The following is a 22,828-nucleotide window of genomic DNA, read 5'->3' as shown; positions in this document are numbered from 1 at the left end:
AAGGAGTGCAATTGCTAAATCCTATGGTAAGAGTATGTTTGGCGGTAAGAAACTGCCAAACTGTTTTTCGAAGTGACTGTACCACTTTGCATTCCACCAGCAATGAATGAGAGTTCCGGTTGTTCCACATCCTTGCCAGCATTTGGTGGTGTCAGTGTTTTAGAATTTTGTTATTCTAATAGGTGAATCTTGATATCTCATTGTTTTAATTTGTAATTCTCTAAAGACATATGATGTTGAGCATCTTTTCATATGCTTATTTGCCATCTGTGTATCTTTTTTGGCGAGGGGGTCTGTACAGATTTGTTGCCTATTTTTAAAATGGGTTGTTTCATTATTGTTGAGTTTTAAGAATTTTTTGTATATTTTAAATAACAGTTCTTTATCAAATACATTTTTTGCAAATATTTTCTCCAAGTCTGTGGGCTGTCTCTTCATACACTTGAAATGTCTTTCACAGAGCAGACGATTTAGTTTTAATAAAGTCCAGTTTATTAATTTTTTATTTTAGAGTGTGCCTTTGATGTCCTATCTAAAAAGTCACCACCACCTAAGGTTATCTAGATTTTTCTCCTATGTTATATCTACAAGTTTCATTATTTTGTGTTTACAATTAGGTTTATGATCCATTGTGAGTTAATTTTTGGGAAGGGTATAAGGTCTGTGTGTCTTGATGGATTTTTGTGAGGTTTGTTGGCATGAAGATTTTTAGTTGTTTCGATACCATTTGTTGAAAGACTGTTTGTTCTCCATTGTATTATATTTGTTTCTTTGTCACAGGTCAGTTGACTGTATTTATGTGAGTCTATTTCTGGGTTATTTTGTTCCATTGATCTACTTGTCTGTTCTTTTGCCAATATTACACTGTCTTGATTATGCAGCTTTATAGTAAATCTTGATGTTGGATAATGTAAATCCTCCAACTTTGTTTTTCTGCTTCAATATTATGTTAACTCTTGGGTCTTTTTCTCTCCATGTAAACTTTAGAATCAGTTTGTTGTTTTGTAATATTTTCTTTAAAACTGGACATTTTAAACATTATGTGGAAACTCTCAAGTCAGATCCCCCCTCCCCAACACTTCTTATTGTTACTGTTTATTGACTTTTCTCAACTAATTCTCAAATGTCTGAATTATTTGTTGTCTCTGCTTGGTTAGCATAGTGGTCAGTAAATGACTGGACAGAGATTTCCATAAACGCCTTGAAGCAGTATGTCTCTCATCCTTTGCCAAGGGGTTCTGTGCATATTGGGCTATGGTTTCAACACTTCAGCAAGAATTTGGTAGCTCTGCCTTAGCCTTTACTTCTTGCTTATGCAAATGACCAAGGTCAGACAGAAGTGATAAATTAGAGCCTTCTCAAGTCCTTCCTGGGATGCACACAGTTCTTCATATGGGCTTGGCTTTATAGAATCCTAAGAATGTGTTGGAACTTTTTTAAGTCCCCTATGGACATCTCATTCCAGAGCTTTTTCATTTATTCTTTTAGTTCACATCTTGTTTGGACCGTTATCATCATTTTAGGCAGCTGTGATGTTTCTGATTTCTACGGATTGATTTTGACAAACCCCCTGTAAATAAGCTGTTCTCAGTGATGAGCTCAGAATCAGGTTAAATAAAGACAAACCCTGTGAATAAGGGCATTCAGGGAGTTGCCAGACAGCTCAGACAATGATAGTCCTTTAGTACTAGAGCTTTTGGGGAGATCAAACCCATTCTTCCCTCTCCAGTGGCTGCTAAGCTGCAGGTTTGCACAGCTACTCTGATTGTGACTCTGTTGTTTTTCAAAGCTCCCGTAGATCTGAAAAAAAGGAACATGGGAATAAGCCAAGTTCAAATGCCACAAAGCTCACTATTCTTACATATACTCACCATTTTCCAATAGTACTTAGATTGTTGCAAGCCTTTATTAATTTCCAGAGTTCTTAAAAAGCTTATTTTGGTATTTATCTTTCTCTGACTGACTTATTTTACTTAGCATAATACCTTCTAGGTCCATCCATGCTGTCACAAATGGTAAGATTTCATTCATTTTTATGGCCAAGCAATATTCCATTGTGTAAATGTACCACAATTATTTTATACACTTGTCTATTGATGGGCACTTGGATTTCTTGCATATCTTGGCTATTGTAAATAATGCTGCAATAAACGCATGGGTGTATATATTCTTTTGAATTGGTGTTTGGGTTTCTTTGGATATACCCAGCAGTAAATCACTGGGTTCCATTTTTAATTTTTTGAAAACCCTCCATACTCTTTTCCATAGTGGCTGCACCAATCTGCATTCCCACCAACAGTGTGGAATCTAAAGAACAAAATAAAGAAACAAAAAAAAAATTGAAAAAGACTCATAGACATAGAGAGTAGACTGATGGTTACTGAAGGAAATGAGGTTTGGGAGGCTGGATGAAAAAGGTGAAGGGATTGAGAGTACAGATCAGTAGTTTTAAATAGTCATGGGGATGTAAAGTACAGCATAGGGAATACAGTCAATAATATTGTGATGACTATGTATGGTTCCAGGTGAGTACTTGAAATATCAGGGGGAACACTTTGTGAAATATATGATTGTATAACTACTGTACTATTCACCTGAAACTAATACAAAATAATATTGAATACAAACTGTAATTGAAAAATAAAATGTAAAGTTTTTTTAAAGCTTATTTGGACAGTTTCTGACAGTATTCTTACTGTTTTTATAGAGGAGCAGAGTTTTTGAGATCTTTATCATTCCCACTGATGTCACCCACTTGCATTGTTATTTATTTAGTTTTATTGAAGTATAATTTACATTCAAATAAAATCATCAATTTAGAGTATACAGTTTGAAAAGTTTTATCAGATGTACAGTTTGTAACTATTACCACAATCATGATATAGAGCATTTCCACTACCTAAAAAAAATCTTCGTTGCTGGAATTTAGTAACCACTATACTGTTTTCTGTCATTCTAATTCTACCTTTTCTAAAATTTTGTATAAGTGCAATCATAGCAGATATGCATGCTCTTTGTATCTGGCTTCTTTCACTTTGCATAATGCCTTTGAGATTCATCCATGTTGCTGCATGTATCAGTAGTTAGAGCACCTTTGTATTATCAAGTATTCCATTGTATGGATACACCACAGTTTTTATATCCATTTGTGAGTTGATGGGCATTTAGGTTATTTCCCCTTTTGTCTATTTTATAAATAACACTGCTATAAAATTCAAGTACAGGTCTTTGGTTGTGTGATTTATTTTATCTTGGATAAATAACTAAGAGTTGAATTTCTTGGTCAGATGCCAAGAATATGTTTAATGTTATAGGAAATTGCCAAACCATACCCTTTTGAAGTTTCAGTGTTCTGCATCCTTGCTAAAACTTAGTATTGTTGGTGTTTTTAATTTAGGAACTCTAGTATGTATAGTGGTGTCTTGTTACTTTAATTTGCATTTCTTCCATGACTAATAATGTTGATCATTTTTTTACTTGTCATTTTATATCTTCTTTCAGAACTGTCTATTAAAATATTTTGCCCATTTAAAAAATCAGGTTGTTTTACTTATTGTGGATTTGAGTTTTTGATGTATTCTGCAAACAAGCTCTTTATAAAATATATGTTTGCTAATATTTTCTCCAAGTAGAGGAGTAATTCTTAAGGTGCAGGCAAATATCTGACTTCAGGGGAGATAAAAGGACCCAAATCTAGGTAGCCAACTCAAGTTAGTCTCTAGCTTTAAAAAACAATAAACCTCCTATGTATGTCAGAAAGCACGGTGTATTCAAGCTTGTGCTATATACAAGATAAGTTCTTTGATGTCTTTTGTATATGTAGTAGATCAAAACCTTTTGCACAGACTAAAATGGTTTGTTTGTGCTTCCAAACCATAATGGAAGAACAAGTTTGTTAGATAAGTAAATTTTATAAATAATAGGCATTCCTTCCCTAAACAAACCTGTTGCAGAGCTACTAAATGAGCAACATTGACTTATTTAATCTCTTATGTGTCAGAGCTTCCTAATGAGAATATATACAAAATTTACTTCACGTACCACATTTGGCTCTTGAGTAGTGATGTTAGCACATCTGGACCTGGCTCAAAAATAGACTGTCAGTTACAGGAGCAAAGGCCAAGAATGTGCTGAAGACAGCCCCAGGCTAAATGGTCTGCTGTAATTCAGAGTTGCTTATTATATTTGACAGTGAAGGTGGAAAAAGAAGGGAATCATCAAATATTTTTAAGTAAATGAGTGACATGATAAAAAGTTGAGGAAAAAAAAAACAGGTTTTAATATGAAGCACTTGAAGTGGTGGTGAAACCAATTAAGAGGCCTGACACTAGGTAAAAGATAAGGGACTAAAGAAGGACCAAAGAAGAAGCAAGATATCAAAAATATCCTGGAGTATAACTGACAGGACTTGGTCATCGAAATAAATGTAAATCTTAAAGAACAAGAGTCTTAAGATGACTTGGTTATACTTTTAATCAAGACAAGATATTAAATAGGAGAAATGGGTTTTGAAGAAATTAGAGATCAGTTTTGATAGTTGAGTTTAAAGGGCCAGCAAGACCCCCCCAAATAGGTGAGGTTAGTGAGTAGCTAGAAATGTAACTGCGGCTCACCTGAGGTGTCTGAGTTAGAGAAAGAGAATTGGATATCATCAGAGTCTAATTTATTTAAAGATGAGGTAAGATATTTCAGCATACCCATGAATTCTAAAAATATATAAATTAAGTGTCAAGTACTGCTCGGTGACAGGAGAAAGATGGTGTTTAGAGAGATGAGAGATTTTATCATCTTGAATGCCAAAGATGAGAAGAGTTTCAAGGAACAGCAAGTAGTAATTAGTGTCCACTACTACAAATATGTTTTTGCTAAAAAGTAGCTTTGGGACTTGGTAACTAAAAAATTATTGGTCAGAACTGGAAACAGCCCAAATGTCCATCAGCAAGAGAATAGGTATACCAACTGTATATCTTCACACCATGAAATACTACCCAGCAATTAAAAGGAATGATTACTGTTATACTCAACAATATGGATCAATCTAAAAAAATTAAGCTGAGAAATAAAAGCCAGACACAAAAAGAACATACTGTGAAATTCCATTTATGTGATGACCAAGAACTGGCAAAACCCATCTATGGATGATAGAAATCAGAAACAGGATGCCCCTGGGGTGGTGGAAGGGGTTGTGGTGGAGCGGGGGAGAATTTACAGTAAAGGAGCACAAGAGAATTTTCTTAAGTGAAGAAATATTCTTACCTTGTTTGAGGGTAGTCACAACTGCCAAAAATTTCTGACTTGAAAACTTAAGATCTATGCATACCCAGAATAACAAAAAAGTCATTTGTCAAAGACGGGAGATTGAACATCTGAATTTGCTTGCTTTTAAATTCTCACTAACTTAAGGATACATTCCTTCACAAAAACAAATGTTCATACAGAGATCACAACTATAAAATTTTCAAAGAAGAAAAACAGAAATACGAAATAGAGGACTAGCAACCTCAAGAAATAAAATCTACATGGTCAGTGGAGGAAGTCTGTACTACAGAATCCTAAAAAGCTCAAAAATGGAAAATGAGGTTGAAGGTGGACTTAAAAGAAGAGATTTGTTTAAAATTTTATCTAAAGTAGATTTATTTCCCCAATCTATATTTGGGTGACTACTTCCCTACCATCATCACAAAGCTATATGTTTATTCCCTGGAGAGTCTAAAACAGATTTCCCTATACTAGGAGACATCAGACATAGTTAAAGGTGGGATACTCTTTCAAAAACAAGGGCTTAAGTGACAGTCTATCTACATTCTAAATATTGAAATTACCATGGCTCCTTTGTAACTCAGCTCCAGATTATTGGATGGAAAACTAACAAACAAACAAAAAACCCTGAAAATTCTGACTCGAACAGGTCAGAAAGCTCTGACAGAGATGTCTCCAAGGAAATTAAATTAATAGACTACCTGATATGTTTTAACACACTTAAAGATTAGGTAATGGGGGGAATTTTAGTTTGAATTAGGAATAAGTACATAGAAAATTATGAAAACAAGTAAACAAATGTTTACTACCTCCTGGCATAATGAGAAGTTGAGAGTGAAAAGCACTTAACATGGCCCCAATAAACACTGAATACTGATTTAGCAAAAAATTATGAAATTGTAGTACAACTATAGTCATAAGAGGCAAAGGGTGTGAATGTGTGGGGAGGTGAATGCGGAATAGGTAGTAAAAAAATAAATCCTCATCTTTCATAGCACAAAATGAATAAATAATAACTTAAACTGAAAAGTCAAGAAATAACGGTATAAGCATGTTGTTAGAGGTAAACACCAAAAGAAACAGTTAAAAGAGTTGCTCCTAAAGAGTGGTACATGAAAAATGACATGAAGGTTAATGTTTGACTCTTTAAAACATATGCATTCAGTAACTATGATTTTTAAAGAGTAACCAAATATAACAAAATAATAAAGGTATTTGGAAAAAGAATTTCATGAAATTAGATTGCAGTGGGTTGAAATGAATGAAAATTGAGACTGTTCTCAGCAAACTGAGTATATAAAGAAGGGTAGTAGAGCTGCTTGACTGAAAGAGAGGTGATGTTTACTTAGGTAGCTAACTAGTTGATTAGTCAGTTTGCTCAAAACGGGGATGAGCTTAAAGAGAAGAAAAGCAGTGAGAAGTTTGCTGAGGTGAGAGGGAATAAATGAGGTGCTGTTTCAAAGTCCCAAATGAAGTGGTGGATGTTGAAGTAAAAGTCAAGGTTAAAGGATTAGCTTTGAAAATGAATAGGGCTCTGGCTAGTGTTGCTCAGTGGTTAGAGCCTTCACTTAAGGGTCCTGGGTTCGATTTCTAGTCAAGAGCATGTACCCAGGTTGCAGATTCGATCCTTGGCCCCAGTGTTGGGAGGCAACCAATTGATGTGTCCACACATCAATGTTTCTCTCTCTCTCTCTCCCCTCCCTCCTTTTCACACTCTCTAAGAATCAATGGAAAAAATATCCTCAGGTGAGGATTAACAACAACGACAAAAAAATAAGAACATATTTTTTATGATGAAGGAAAAGATTATTAGAAGAATGTATGTCAAATAGCTTATATTAAGCTGCATTTTCTCATTGGCGGTGGTGGCTAAGTCATCTATTGAGAAACTGGCATCTTTTTTATGATCTGAGATTGGGAGCCAACCAGAGGAAAAAATACAAGGAATGCTGGGTAGCAATTTTGGGAACCCAGCTGAGAATGGAAATCAATTAGTCAGCATGGGCTACCATCACAAAACACCACAGACTGGGTGTCTTAAACAGTGGACATTTAGCTTCTCACAGATTTGGAAGCTGGAAAATCTAAGACTGAGGTGCCAGCAGGGGTTGGTTCCTGATGAAGACTCTCCTCCTGACTTGTAGACTGCCATCTTCTCATTGTGTCCTCATCCTGTGGACTGAGAGAGAGAGCACTCTCTGGTGTCCCTTCTCATAAGAACAGTTTTACTGGATCAAGGTTCCATCCTGTGACCTCACTTAACCATAATTACTCCTTACTGCAAATAGTCATACTGGGGGTTAGGGCTTCAACATACGAGTTTGAGGGGGACACAAGTCAATCCATAGCATGTATAATATAACTCACTGTAATGTGAGTTATTTTTTTAATTTATACCCAACAGCCCAAGAGCAAGAGAGAAGACAAACAGTTGAGTTGATCCAAATTTGGGAACTAGCATGAGAGAAGATCAAGGTGGCAAACAAATTGAGGGGCTGGTGAAAGTATGGCTAGAATGATTGAGTATGGGTTCCAAGAACAGTGGAAAGACAAGCAGGGAAAGGACCAGGTTTAGATTAGGGAAGGGGCAAAGATTGGTAGTCTTCATGGCAGAGTCCTCTCAGGTTTAGAGGCTGGAGGACAAATGGGAACTGCTCTAGAGGGAAATTTTTGTAAGTTCATTACTTTCTTGGGACATAACTGATTGTTTCTTCACTTTCAGCTTCACTGACAATGAATGAGAATTAACAAACTGGAGAGAAAATTTAGTTCATCAGTGGTAGCAATCACATTTTTCTTTCTTTTTAGACGACTAAATACGTTGAACAAGTGTGCCTCAATGAAACTTGATGTGAACTTTCAAAGGAAAAAGGTAGGTGTCTACACCTTACTAACACCATGGCTATACCAACAGAAGAAGCTTGCATTCATATATTTAAAACAATATGAACCTAAGCAAAATTATGAAAGGCCTCACCATCTACATTTGTTCTCCAAATACTCCATCTTATCATAACCATTAAAGGTTAAATAAATCTATTATAAACCCAGGCCAGGGTCTGTTTGTTTCACCATCTCATTTTGCTTTAGTTTTTATCAGTGGGTTTGCATAAAGAAGTAAAACGTCTTAATTCTTTATGCTAATCTTTCAGAAGTGTGTCAAGGTGCAAATAATCCACTCTGTACTTGAGTCAAATACTCCACAGATATTAGTAGATGAAGAGAATGCAGAAAAGAGGCTGTGGGTCCATGCCAAATGTCTTCTGCTTCATTCTTTCCCACAGCATTTTATTTCAGGTACATTTCCAGAGGCATTCATTCTTAGGAAGGTTCACTATATGTGATCTCATTTAATTCATTGCAGTAGGGATTCTCTATTTCCTAGATAAAGTAAAACTTGAATAGGTTAAGTCATTTGTCCACATTCTTTTTTTAACTAATGGCAAGAGCAGAATTTCAACCTTAGGCATGTTTAACTCAAAATGGGGGCTCCTAACCACTGTGCTGAAAGACCTCTCTTTCTCACTGAATTGATCCTTTTAGGAAATTCAGAGTTCAGATCATTAACTACTTTTTTTCATTTCACATCACTAACATGTAACAAATTGCTCAGTGTATTTTGAAGAAGCAGAGACAGCATATTTGAGTCATAAGAAAGTGTTCTTTATCCTGGTATTCATAGAGAAATCATTAAACCCAAAGGATTTTAAGTTATTCCTGAGTAACTTACTCTTTAAAAAAAAACACAAAAACTTTAACTTGAAGTTCTGCTCTAAAATAGCACCAAAAAAAAACAAAACAAAAACAAAACAAATGAATTTTGGTTGACCTCACCTTAAATCAATTTGGGGTTTGATCTAGAAACCAAAGATTTAAGCTAAGGTGATAAAATGGTGAAAAACAATATCCAGAGAAATATTAAAACGAGCAATTTGTCCAGACCAAAGACAAATTTAAAATGTGGGAATCAACATCCCAATAACTGTCTGGCTGAATGGAGCCCTTAAGAAGCATATATACCATTTGAAGCATGAGGGTCAGATCTTGTTTTGATTGTAACACATGGTTCTTATTAAACTGAACACAGCCACGCCTGAGTGTCTAAAGTGTGTCTGGCCTATGCCAATGCCTATGCAGACCTTCAGCTGCAGTGTATTGCAAAGGAAAGTGTCCCAAACTAATGACATGATCTGTTTTCAACCAAGTGGAGTGATTATATTCTTATACTATCACCAGCCTTTCCAAAACCATATTTGAGATATGTGTTAGACTATTTATGTGTTACCTTCAGAAAAGCTCCTCTGTAAACTGATCACTTCAGTATTCTGACATTTGTAATTTATTCCTTATGTTGGATAAACTGGCACACACACTTATAGCCCCTACTTAGCTATTGGCTTCACCAATTCATGCACATGAATAGAACATTGTAAAATGGGCAGTTATAGCCTGAATTTTCAAATAAATAATTTCAACCTGTGGTCTTCACCTACTTGTAAATGTCAGAAATGACCCACATCTGGGGCTGTGGTCTCAGCAACTGTGCAGGAGACACATGTTCCCATGATCTGCCCCTTACACAAATCATAGGCTAGTCCTTCCTTTTACTGCTAAATAAAACAAAACAAAAAACCACAACAATATCAACAACACAAAACAAAAATAAATACAGACCAGGAATAGTCCAAATGACCAAAAAATAGAAAGTGAAACTTGAGAACCAGATGCCATGTTTAAGCTTCAACCCACTTTGGAATTAGTTTTATTCGGAAGAAAACTAAGCAGCACTTCCCCTGGTTAAAACGTACCCATTTTAAGCAATCCAAAAAATAAAAATATAATCCTCATCTCTAATCTGCAGAGGCCCAGACATGTGATTTTGCAGAATGTCATCCCCAAATGGCCTATTGTGTGCCAGGCACTGTCCTCATTATTAACCCCATGTCACAGATACAGATGGAAATTAAAGGTAGTAACTCACTCAAAGCCACTCACAATTAACAGAGTCGGGGGTTGAAGCCCTCCTTGCCTTTCACAGATACTCAGAAACATATTGGAGCCTGAGTCAGTGGCCCTTGGACGGAGACCTGGAAGTGTTTCCTCAGCAAAACACACAGTTATGTATTTTTATTGTTGTTTTTAGAAGAGAGATGTTTCTTGCCATATGTACATCTCTGGATCTCTCACAGTGAATGAGTCATAAATCTTACTCTTCTATTTTTCGTTGTCTTCTCCTTTGATTTTGTTTGAAGAATGTGGTGAGTTGATCCAAGGAAGAAAAAAAAAAAGTCTAGGTTAGGATGGTAAAGCCTCACTCATACTGACTTAGGTGTGCACGTTTCTTGTACATTAAATACCATCTGTAAAGCATGAGGGAAAATGAAATCACACCTGCCCTCCCACAAATAGCACAAGATTTTCTCCTTGCAGAAGTGAAAAGTGGTCTTTTAAAGATTCAAGATTACCTCCCTTCTCTGGAAGAGTTAGGGGGAGAAGTGTGTTCTCAAGTTTGGCCACAAACCTTACTCAAAGACTCGTAAAACCCAACCAAGAAGCATTTCTGGAGCCTAAGGACGCCAACCCCGCCCCCTGCCTCTGGCCTCAGGCTCCTCCCCTTGCTGCATCGATAGTGGGACATGCCTGCTTCGGAACAGGCAGACCCAGCCACACTGGGCTGCAGCTAACTTTAATGGAATATAACTTCTGAATTTCTGTGTAACTATGGATTAGCTGCCTCATGCAGCTGTGGACTCATGTGGGCTCCTTCCCAGTGTAAAGATATGGCCAAATTCCACTTTAAAAAACACCTTCATTTTGCAGTGTCTGATTGACATTTGTCTCTGAGGAATATATAATTTCAGCTAAGAATGTTTTCTTCTTTATGTAAAAAAAGTAAATATTAGAGCTTCATCTAAATGAAAAACAAGGCACATGAAAGCACTGTTTGTTCTCAGAAAAGTGTTTTTTCTTCAGTATTTCCCACAAAATCTCCACTTGCTTTATGCCAACATTGAAATCCCCTAATTATGATTAGTGTTTATGTGATATGACTTATATTCAAAGCTAAAGTCACACTGGAGACTCCAAAAAACTGTGTGTTTTTAGGATTCTTTCCTAAGATTTCCCATGAGAGAAAGAGCGGTTTTCAAAGAAGTTTCTAATTAAAATTATAGTTATCATAAAGCACTCTGACATCATGACCAAGGTGGGCAGCAATACAGAAACCATGACTAATTGCCACCTTGCAGCAGCATCTCCCAGCCTGAGTGCCATCAGCGTTTTCAAGCAGCTGCATTTGTCAAGAGGCCTGGTCTACAGCCCCACTGCATTTCATGCCCCTGTATCTCCCAACAAATAAGACACCTCCTGGTGGCTCCCCACAGTAAAGTCAAATGAGAGAAAGATTACATTTCATTCCAGCATTCATGTGGCTGCAGAGCATTACTGTCTTGAAATGAAGATAATTACATGTGAATGTCCTAGAACCATATGCTGTTTGAGTTGGAAAGGATCTTTCATCTTTTCCAACCTCTCATTCACTGCAGGATTTACTTCTTAGAACATTCCTCATAAGTCTCTCAATCTTTGCTTGTAAGCATCTAGACATGATGAGTTCATACACTGCAGGGCAATTTGTTTGCTTCTAATTACTAAAAGTCTTCCATATAATAAGCTAAAAGTTGATTCAGTGTAAACTTGCCTATCTAGTTCCAGCTCTTTTCTGTGGAAAAGCACAAAATACAGATTTACCCTTTCATACAGCAACCCTTTAGCTCTGTCCTTTTGACTTAGGGTCAGCCAAATACTTCTTCTGTTTTTCTAAAGAAAGTTGTTACCATTGGGGAGAAGTCCTAGTCCCCACCTGTTGCTCATAGTAATAGATTTCTTGTGATATCCCAAGAAAAAAAAATTTCTGAGACTCACACATGAGGATGAAATATTGTAGAAAGCTTTATTTCTGTGGAATCAAACCCCTGAGTTTCCAAGGTACCATTTCCCCTTGCCTTGCCATAGAAGAAGTGTAACTGTGGCTTTAATAGGGCTAAAATTATAGGCAGTGTCCAGAGTTTCCTTCCCATGTTGGAGCAATTCAATACAGCATCGGGCTAGCTTAGCTTGTGTTCCCCACTGTAGTCCATTAGTCCATTGCATGTGGGATCCACATGGCCATGGGCTATGGGAAAATGCAAGAGAGCCAAGAGCCACAAGAGAAAGCAAGCTCCGTTGTCTAGGGGATTATGTATTCTTCAATTTTCAAGGTCTTGCACTTTTCCCACCCATTCTGGCCAACAATCTGTGTCCCAGGTTTGACTGACAGGCAAGTACCTTCCCTATGTCACCCCAAGTTTACTGAGCATGCATCTATTTCCCCTTTGTTGGAGCCCTCCCCACAGGGAATGGGCCAGTGGTTCCCTGGGGAGTATGAAATTGTAGCTTCCTGGTGAAGTTGCCCAAATGATATACCTATAATGTCTGGCTTCCCCTTTGCTCCTTTTTTATTATTAATATTTAGCTAATTACAATGATACCAGTTGTGCTAGAACAAAGTCATACCCCCTTTTTTTTTTTTTGGCTACAACAGCAGAGCTGAGTAGTTGTGACAGAGACTGCATGGCCCATAAACCTATAATATTTACTATCTGACCCTTCACAGAAAGTTTTCTTACCTATGCTCAGTCTAGAACAAAGTTTCTCAAACTGCCTGTGGTGAGTGACTATTTTTGTTTTGTTTTGTTTTTAATTTCCAGCGTGCTACTGGCCAAGATACTTTTGTAAAATTCAATACAAATAAATTACTAGAAATATGAAATGAAAAAAAAGAATATGGAAAATAGAAGCTTAAATGTCCTATTATTAGACTTAATAAACACAAAATTGCATTTTGATAAATACAATCAAAACAAATAAAATGAGGAATAGAAAAGAATTACAAAATTCACATTTTTATTGAAAGTGTACATATAGGCAATTAATATGAAGAATTCTAATTGCACTTACAACTTTTTTGCTGTTCAGCTGTTGCAATTAAACAAAAAGTTTACTTTGAGATAGCATTTTCCCATGTTAAATGCCTATACTCAGACTTTGATTAAGCACTGCGACTGAGTATTTATGACATTGAGTTTCTTGTTTATTATCTAATTTACTTTGGATTGACAGCATTACCCACAGGAAGGTATATATATCTAAAATGGGTTTTTTTTGTTGTTGTTTTAATACTAATCTCTCCTTAGTTGTGTTCAGTCTTGTGATCACACTCTGTGGTAGAGTACTCAACCAGTTACTAACAAAACTCTCTTCAGCATCCAGCACAATTAGCCATCTCTGGCACAACCATATTAGGAGAGCCTTTGCCAGCTCCCTTGCCAAAATCCAGACAGTCTATGTCTATAGTATTTTCATGGTACTAAACCATTAAGATAGGAGAATAAAGCTAGTTTGGTGTTTCTTTTTCTCACAAATACATCTGACTCCTAGATATTTCCACTTTGCATTTCTAAATGATCAAATTATTTGTTTTTAGCCTGAAAAAAATTATTAACCTGATGAAATCTGATCACCTCTTAACCAATAAGGACACTTCCACAACTATTACTGGAGAGTCTGCTACATATCTGGTAGTCTGTTGGGCCCTGAGTGTATAAAAGTTAAACTCTAGTGCAGTGTGTTTTTCATACTGCTGATCATGGCTCATTAATGGATTGTCACATAAATCTGATGGGTCACAAACATTTATTTTTCTTCACTCGAAATATTCTTCACCGGGGGATATTTTTTCCATTGATTTTTAGAGAGAGTGGAAAAGAGGGAGGGAGGGGGAGAGAGAGAGGGGGAGAGAGAAAAACATCAATGTGAGAGACACATGGATTGGTTGCCTCCCATACGAGCTTGACTGGGACTGGGGATCAAACCTGCAACGTAAGTATGTGCCCTGGACCTGGAAGCAATCAAACCCACGACCCTTCGGTGTGTTGGCCAATACTCTAACCACCAAGCCATACCGACCAGGGCACAGACAACATTTTTTTAAAAAGAAAACAGACTAAATTAGATTATAAACTATCAGAGTACAGCAGAATGAAATAAGTCAGACAAAGACAGACAAATACCATATGATTTCACTTATATGTGGAATTTAAAAAACAAAATAAAACAAACACAACAGAAACAGGCTCAAAAGTACAGAGAACAAACTGATGGTTGCCAGATGGGAGAGAGACGAAGGGATGGATGAAAAAGGTGATAGGGAATAAGAAATACAAGCTTCCAGCTATAAAATAAATAGGTCATGGGGAAGTAATATATAGCACAGGGAAAGTAGTCAATAATAAATATCATAAGAACTTTGTACTGTAACAGATGGCTACTAAACTTACCATGGTGATCAGATTGTAAAGTGTGTGTATAAATGTTGCATCACTCTGTTGTACACTTGAAACTGATATAATATTGTATGTCAACTATACTTTAATAAACTATATCAGAGTACAAACAGGATAGCTATAGTATGATTTATTTATTTATTTAGTATAATATTTATGTGTGCCTTGAGTTGTAATAGAAAATGTATTTCTTATTGTATGTCACTATCAATGGTTTAAAAGATCCTGCATTAGAGAAAAACAAAGATACAGAATCATGTCAATATCCTTTGGGACATAGTATGGTGAAGGAGAAGGCTCTGAAGGACAATGAGTGTTTTTTCTTTGTTTTGTTTTTATTTATTATTGGTTTGGTTTTCGTTTTTCTACTTTGGTTCAATTTAAATAGTGAAAAAATTTCCTGAACTGTTTGCCTTTTTTCCCCAGCAGGTCACCACTTTTCACATGCATGCCTTCGTTGGGTTGTAAATACCTTCCCTTTACGCAAAGCTAGTATAATAAGCTCTTACAGCCTAGCAGACATGGGCAGGCTTTCCACTCCCTGTCTACAGTGCCCAGCTTGGTGTCTTTTCTTAACCAAAATAAAGGAATCCTTATCCAAGTAGCATGTGGTTTTCTAGCATCAGTAACCAAGTTTGGGCTAGTTTGAGAGAGTTCATTGGAGCAAACACTAAAGATTATAGTTTCTATTTTAAAATATCTATAATTTCTTTAAAAGCATATCCTTCTTTTGCCTTCTCAAAAACTGTTTGCTAAAAGGGCTTTTTCAGAATGCTTACTTAATATCAATTTCCCCTCACTAGTTTCCTGAAATGTGATATGAAAATCCAGAACTCAACCTTCAACCTATCACGGAACATGATATATAATGGCCTTCAGATGTCAGGTTTTATTGTATCAATTGTAGGGGAAAAGGAAGTAGAAAATGCTACAAAGAAAGTATAATTTTCAGTCATCATCCCAGAGTCTTGCCTTTTTTCCACTTATACAACTTTTTAAACTCTTTTGCCAAACCTTTATGCACTATTTTTAAAACTAAAAGCTAATTTCCCACTATGACCCCAAACCTATGTAATTCTTTGTTAATGCTTTGGTTTTGTACTTTCTTCCACCTTATACTTGAATGTTCAAATTTGTCATTTAATCCAACCAAAATGAATCTAGATTTTCAAGAAATAAACAAGAATGGGGATGTCTCAACATTTATTGACTGAGCATCTGTTCACTTTTCCTTGAAAATAGGGTAAATGTCAAAGTTAAAGAGAGTTAAGGTAGATATTAGATATATAAAAAGATGACAGGCAATAGATAAGCAGTTGAACAAACATAAGAAAATAACAAGTAAGCACTCCTCAATGAGGGACTTCTAAGTGCATTATATTACTTAATCCCCTCAATGAACCCTGGAGGCAGGCCCTATTTTTAGTCCCATTTTATAAGTGATAGAAACTTTGGAGAGAGTAAGCAACTTACATACAGTCACAAAAGCTCTGTTTCTACTAGCTCTTGTACCTAGGTCTTAGAACCAGATGTCAAAGTAAAATAAAATAAACGTAATTCAATTAACAAAAATCTATTGAGCAATTATTATGAGCTTGGCGTTGGGAGGGATAAATATGAATAAAACAGAAACACAGGCTCTGCTTTTGATGCGCTCACCTATAATGATCGAGAATGGGGGTGTGTGACGTGAGCTAAAGTTATCATTGGAGTAAATACTACAATAAAGGTCTTATCCAAATGCTACAGGACTGCAGGGGAGAAAGTGGTCATTTTTTGGAGCAGTCAGGAAAGGCTTCAAAGGGAAGGACTTCACAGGTGAGCTGGGTACCCAAGAATCATCAGGGACCAACCAGGGAAGAACTTTCTCAGCAGTGGGCCATGTATATCCTTTTAGGTTCTTAATCCTGTAACAGAGCTGAGTGTTGGGGAATGGTTGTGTGCTAGGGAGCAGAGTGAAGGGAAATTGGGAGGAACAACTGAAATGAGGCAAGGGAAGTAAGTACATGGCAGCCAGGGTGAAAGGGATTTGAATTCCACGTTGAGACTGTTAGGAAGGCCAAGGGAAGCTGAAGGGTTTTTAGATGGGAGCTTATGTGATCATATTTGGATTACACTGTAGAAAGCTGCTTAGATGGGGAAGACACAAGTCAAGGATTCTAGCCAGGTTTTGACTAATGGACCCAGAGAGAGGTGCCAAGGGCCTAAAGAAAGGGAAGGGGAGCCCGGCGGGGTGTGGCTCAGCGGTTGAGCATCGACCTAGGATCCAGGCAATCAGGGTTCGATTCCCTGTCAGGGCACATGCCCGGGTTGCGGGCTGCAGCAGTTCAATGACTCTCTCATCATTGATGTTTCCAGCTCTCTCTCTCCCTCTCCTTTCCTCTCTCTGAAATCAATGAAGATATATTTAAAAAAAGAAAAAGAAAAGAAAGGGAAGGGGAGTAAAGCTACGGAATCAAGGGATATATTTGAAAATCATCTGAGTTGGGCCCTGGCAATATGCATGGTGAGGTGGAGGAGGAAGGAGCTGATGATTTGATTTATCTTGGAAGGAAATTGTTATTATTATTATTATTATTATTATTATTAAATATATCCTTATTGATTTCAGAGAGAGGAAAGGAGAGGGAGGGAGAGATAGAAACATCAATGATGAGCGAGTCATTGATCAAGCCCACAACCTGGGCATGTGCTCTGACCAGGAGGAGAGGGTATACGGGACAATGTGTGATGGTGGAAGCACCTTTACTCGAAGGTGCCCCCAAAACCCAGAGGGGCACACGCATGAAATGGAGGGAAGAGAGAGGAGATGGGAGGACCTTGCCCTGGCCCCTAGATGTCCCATTTCATCTGAGCCACCAGCCAATGTGTACTGTCCTTGATGTTTTTCAGGGTGATGACTCGGATGAGGAAGATCTCTGTATCAGTAACAAATGGACTTTCCAAAGAACCAGCCGGCGGTGGTCTCGCGTGGACAACCTCCCCACACTGTTTCCTGGAGGAGACAGAACTGGATCATCGGGAGACATTAGAATGAGAAACACAACCAGCAGTGAGAGTGTCCTCACAGACCTGAGTGAGCCTGAGGTCTGCTCCATCCACAGTGAGAGCAGTGGTGGGAGTGATGGACGCAGCAACCCAGGCAGCCAGGGTGCTGGCCAGGAGGCGTTCGACTGCTCTGGCCAGTACTGCTCCGATAACCCAGTCATGCTGGATGCCACGGTATTCAGCAGCAGCCTCCCACAGTCCCCCAAAGACGTTTTCAACTACCCTTTCCACCCAAAGAATGAGAAACCCAGCAGGGCCAGAGCCAAATCATTTTTGAAACGCGTGGAAACACTCCGAGCAAAAGGAGCACATGGAAGGCATAAGGGGTCAGGGCGAACAGGTGGCTTGGTGATCAGTGGGCCTGTGCTGCAGCAGGAGCCGGAGTCCTTTAAGGCCATGCAGTGCATCCAGATACCAAATGGAGATCTCCAGAACTCACCCCGGACTGCCTGCAGTAAAGGGCTTCCATGCTCCAACAAATGGAGTAGTGAAAGTAGCTCATTGGAAAACAGCATTAGTGGCCTGAGCACGCCTGGCCTGAAGGAACGGAAGTGCCAGGAGGCCCACAAGCGTGGGGGCATGTACTTAGAAGACCTGGATGTGCTGGCCGGGACAGCACCACGGGATTCAGGTGACCAAAACCACACACATGAATTTCATTCCCAGGAGAACTTGGTAGTGCATGTTCCCAAGGATCACAAACCAGGAACATTCCCGAAGGCACTGTCTATCGAAAGCCTCTCACCGACAGACAACAGCAGTGGGGTGAACTGGAGGTCTGGTAACATCTCCCTGAGTAGACAGCAGGGCCCTGGTGCCAGGGAGCCCGGGCTCATGGCATCCTGCCACAGAGCAAGTCGAGTCAGTATCTATGACAATGTCCCGGGCTCCCATTTGTATGCCAGCACAGGAGACCTTTTGGATTTGGAGAAAGACCTCTTCCCTCATTCAGGTGACATTTTGCACCACGACAGTGGGCTCCAAGAGGTAGTGGATGACTGGTCAAAGCACGTCTTGCCTGAACTGCAAGCACAAGACACCTTGGTTAGAAAACCTGGTTTATGCCCCTTTCCATCTCCTAATCAGATCACCCTAGATTTTGAAGGCAACTCTGTCTCCGAAGGTCAGACAACACCCAGTGATATGGAAAGAGATGGACCATCACTTAATGAGTCGGAGGCCACCGGGGTCAGAGAAAGGAGGGATTCTGGTGTAGGGGCCTCTCTGACCAGGCCAAACAGGTTGGTGGCATGATTTTGTGAAGTGATTTTTAATCCACTTCTTAATAATTATGATCTGTTTGTTTATTTAACAAACATTTATAGAGCACTTACTAAATGCCTGACACTGTTCTAAGTGATGTATGTGGTTAGAAATCGTTTGAACAGAAGTATGTCTTCTCTACAGTTAACATGGTGATTGCATCTGTGTTTCCTCACATTTATTTCTCTGAGTGTACCCTCTAATTCTCTGAATGTACCCTCTAATTAAAAAAAATTTGAGCTTATGTGCAAAGGTCTGTGCTAAGCACCTATGCTAGATATCTATGCTAGATAACCACTAATAACGGAGGCCCAGTACCTGTACACAGGTGCTTCCCATGACCTTGCAACAATATTGATTAAAATGTCTCTACTCCAGATGTTAAACTATTTTTAATTTAACTGTATGAGAAAACTCTGAGATCTAAGGTGTGTACTTCAAACGTTTATTTTGGCTTTAAAATGCCAATTATAAAGTGGATAAAAGCTGTTATACTAACACCATTTCAGAAGTACCCTAGAAAAATGGCCCTGGATGGGCCTAACTGGTAGAAAGAGTAATAATGTGTGTGCATCTAGTGGATGCAGTGGTGTCCCTTGGGACTCACTGATGTGTCATCACTTCAGGAGTGCCTCATTTGTGCCTAACACTTTCAGGCTTCATCTCAATACCAAAGGAGACTTAGAGTGCAGAGACAGGATGGCAATATGAAAATATTCTAGGGCTCCCAAACATTGAGCTTTCTCTTTTTCTCTCTCTCTCTCTCACACAGACACACACACACACACACACACTATCAGCTGCTTTCAACATTTGGGAACAAATTTAGGAATGAACAAATAAAATTTATTATATAACTTATTTAAACATCCTAATGAAACAGAGAATGACTTTTTTCCAGATTTATCAGACTTGGAAAAAGCAGTTTCTTTGGTCTGTTCTGTACATTTGTGTCTTCTGTTTCCATTTGCTTGGTGATTTTCTTGGTGCAGAATCTATTTTGATTAGCTACTTAAAAATTAGTCACATCCTGTGTTTCTGATAACAAGTCCACTTTGTGACTGCTCCTCTGACGGTCTCTCTGGTAAAGGCGACTCCGATGGAACAGCTTCCAGCTCTCGCACCAGCCTCAGCCATCCACAGCATCGCCCCACATTAGCAACCAGACTGCCGGCCAGCTGAACCTGCTCCAGCGCTTCTCGCTGCTCCGCCTCACGGCCATCATGGAGAAGCACTCCATGTCCAACAAGCACGGCTGGACATGGTGCGTAGCCCTTTCCCTCGGGAAGGCATCGTTTGTGCTAGAGCTAAGCACGCGATTACAAAAGCTTTAGTATTTGCTTTCTGATTTCTGAAAAGCCCAGTCATTGCTTTTACTGGCTCACCTCCTGAAAATAATGCCCGGAGTTTTGCTTTACTGTCTGCCTTCTGGGCTGCCTCAGCAGAGACGAGATGTAGACTGCAGGAAGCATGGCTTTATTTGTAGCTCTCTGCCAGTGTCCAGGGAAGGCACTCAAGCTCCAAGAAGGACAAAAGTCAAGTAAAGGGTGATTAATTGTGAACAGAGGAATTAAAAATAAACTTATTGTAAAGTAATTCTGGCAGTTTGCAGGGAAACATCTGTTATTTATACCTGCAGGCCAATGCAGAGCTCAACACTTAGAGCATTGATTCTTTCAAAAGGTGATTCATTCAAAAAGCATTTCATTCTTCAAGTACATGTCTGCATTTATTTCATTGACAAATAAAAAAAAGAATATTCAGTAAAACCTTTGTAATAAGGAATTGACAAAGCATGTGTTAGAACTCAAATATGGACTTACTTCAGATGATTTGAAAAATTATAAAACGTATCACTAATTGTCCTATGGTATACATTATATAGAGAGAAGAATTGGCAAGCTTTTATAAAAATAATTTAGAAAGTTATCAGTTACATGATCAAATTAATATGTACTTGTGCATTAAAATTTCCTTTAAAAAGTACTATTGGTTCTAGAAAATTATAGCCAAGAAATGCTTTTTATCTTCTCTCCCCTTGTTTCTCCTCCAGCCCAACCAAGTTAATTCTTTTTGTTGTAGTTTTTAAATGTGCTTCATTGTGTCTTGTTGGGGACTTTTAAGTGCTTATTACTTGAGAGGTATGTAGTCACAAAGCAATTAGGAAGTCGAACACTTGACTTGAGAACAGAGCCATAAATCCATCTGCTAACATGAATCATGCTATGTAATAGCTAGAGTTCTAACCTAGGCAAGGGACACGCGTAGTCCTTCCATGTACTGCAATTAATTAAGAGAGAAATGTTGAATTCCACCGTGCCTGTTGGATATTCCAACAAAAGCTTGGCTTCCCCCTCTTGCTTGCTTTCACAGCCTCTCCCAGAAGTAGGCCCCAGGAGGCTTGATGACCTGGTTTCTGTGAATTCTAGGTCAGTTCCAAAGTTCATGAAGAGGATGAAAGTTCCTGATTACAAAGACAAAGCTGTTTTTGGCGTTCCTCTTATAGTTCACGTCCAGAGAACGGGACAGCCCCTGCCTCAGAGTATTCAGCAAGCACTCAGATATCTTCGCAGCAACTGCCTCGATCAGGTATGGTTGGAAATCCCAAACACAGCCTTGGATTTGTGAAATGCCAGACAGAGTCAGATCTGTCCACCTTCAGACAGGACATGCTTCAAAAACAAAAGGCATTATCATCTTTATAGGTCAGTATTTGACTTGACCAGGCTATATCCTTGTCAAGCTGTTTGAGGATGTTTCCTCATTGGCACCTCGAATGACTCCCTAAAGTGATGGCAGAAAGTTAATGTTAATAGTTTGCAGCTGTGATGTCTAATTTGCATTCTCTAGAAACTGTGTACTGCATTTTCTTTATAATTATTGTCCCAATGCCACCATTGATTTCACAGCATTCCTTTTAACTCTGCTATTTTTTTTCTAAGAATTGGTTTTTATATTTTCTTTTATTAATTTATTTTTGAAGCAGCACCATGACCAGGAAAACTTAAAGCAAAAACAAATTTATTTACAACTTTTTAAAATATGCAAGTAAAATATGAAAACAATATCAGCTAAATCAAGTATCGCCTCATCTTGTAGAGTTGATTATGAAGCTCAAGCTAAACAAAATATTTGGAGATCATTTTCTGTCTCCAAGACTGTTTGGGGACCACCACATGGCGGACTATGACTGGGCCCAAAGTGCTACCCATCCTATAAATTTCTAGGTCAAGCCTTTGTTCCTCCAAATTAACACCCATTAGTTTCTTAGACATTCTTTCCAAAATAAAAGCTGTGTTGCCACTTGATAAACCACAACCTTGAGCAGTGGGGGTATTTTCAGGCAGCTATTCAGTATGGGCTTTTGTTCATTGTATTCTTTAACACCATGTGAAGAACCTAAGATTATTTGCAATTTTTATTTATTTTCCCTTGGCCTTGGGCTCAGTGGACAGGAATGAGCTAAGCTATAAGAACTTAGAGATTCTAGCTACTGATGCTTCTATCAACCCTAATACTGAGATCACACTTAGAATCAGGATGGTCTCTTGATGAATCAGATACCAGTTTTCAGTGGAACAAAACAGGAGTAACTTCTTCATTTGATGCCAGCTTTGAATTAACTAAATGCATGATCCCCTTTTCCCTTCCCACTGCTAATATAGAGAATATACAGATACACACGTTTCCATATTTAGATGGCATAATAGAAGGCGGGAGTGATTGCTGTTTTTGCTGTTGTTGTGAGGGCTGTTTTGTTTTCAGAAGTGGCCTTAATAGCTTGGCTGTTGTTTCTCAGAAAGAAGGGCAACAGGCCACTTGTCTAAAGCTACAGTACTCATCTTTGGCAAGTGCCCCAATATGGACTTGTGAAG

At 38.3% G+C, this 22,828-nt stretch overlaps 1 protein-coding gene across 3 annotated transcripts in view; it reads left to right on the top strand.

The window, feature by feature from the left end:
- The window catches only part of STARD13 (StAR related lipid transfer domain containing 13), a 209,622-nt gene that overhangs the window by 168,854 nt on the left and 17,940 nt on the right, over window positions 1-22,828 (top strand). For all 3 annotated transcript variants that reach the window (XM_016199524.2, XM_016199522.2, XM_016199525.2), the window contains exons 4-7: window positions 8,068-8,131; window positions 17,535-18,931; window positions 20,044-20,217; window positions 21,383-21,542. In XM_016199524.2, coding sequence (XP_016055010.2) covers window positions 8,068-8,131; window positions 17,535-18,931; window positions 20,044-20,217; window positions 21,383-21,542 — 1,795 coding nt within the window. The remainder of the gene's footprint in view (window positions 1-8,067; window positions 8,132-17,534; window positions 18,932-20,043; window positions 20,218-21,382; window positions 21,543-22,828) is intronic.

This window comes from Miniopterus natalensis, chromosome 2 (genome assembly GCF_054644295.1).
Source record: "Miniopterus natalensis isolate mMinNat1 chromosome 2, mMinNat1.hap1, whole genome shotgun sequence".
Lineage (NCBI taxonomy): Eukaryota > Metazoa > Chordata > Mammalia > Chiroptera > Miniopteridae > Miniopterus > Miniopterus natalensis.
The sequence above is the reverse complement of the archived record's forward strand: the minus strand, read 5'-3'. Positions and strand labels throughout refer to the sequence as shown.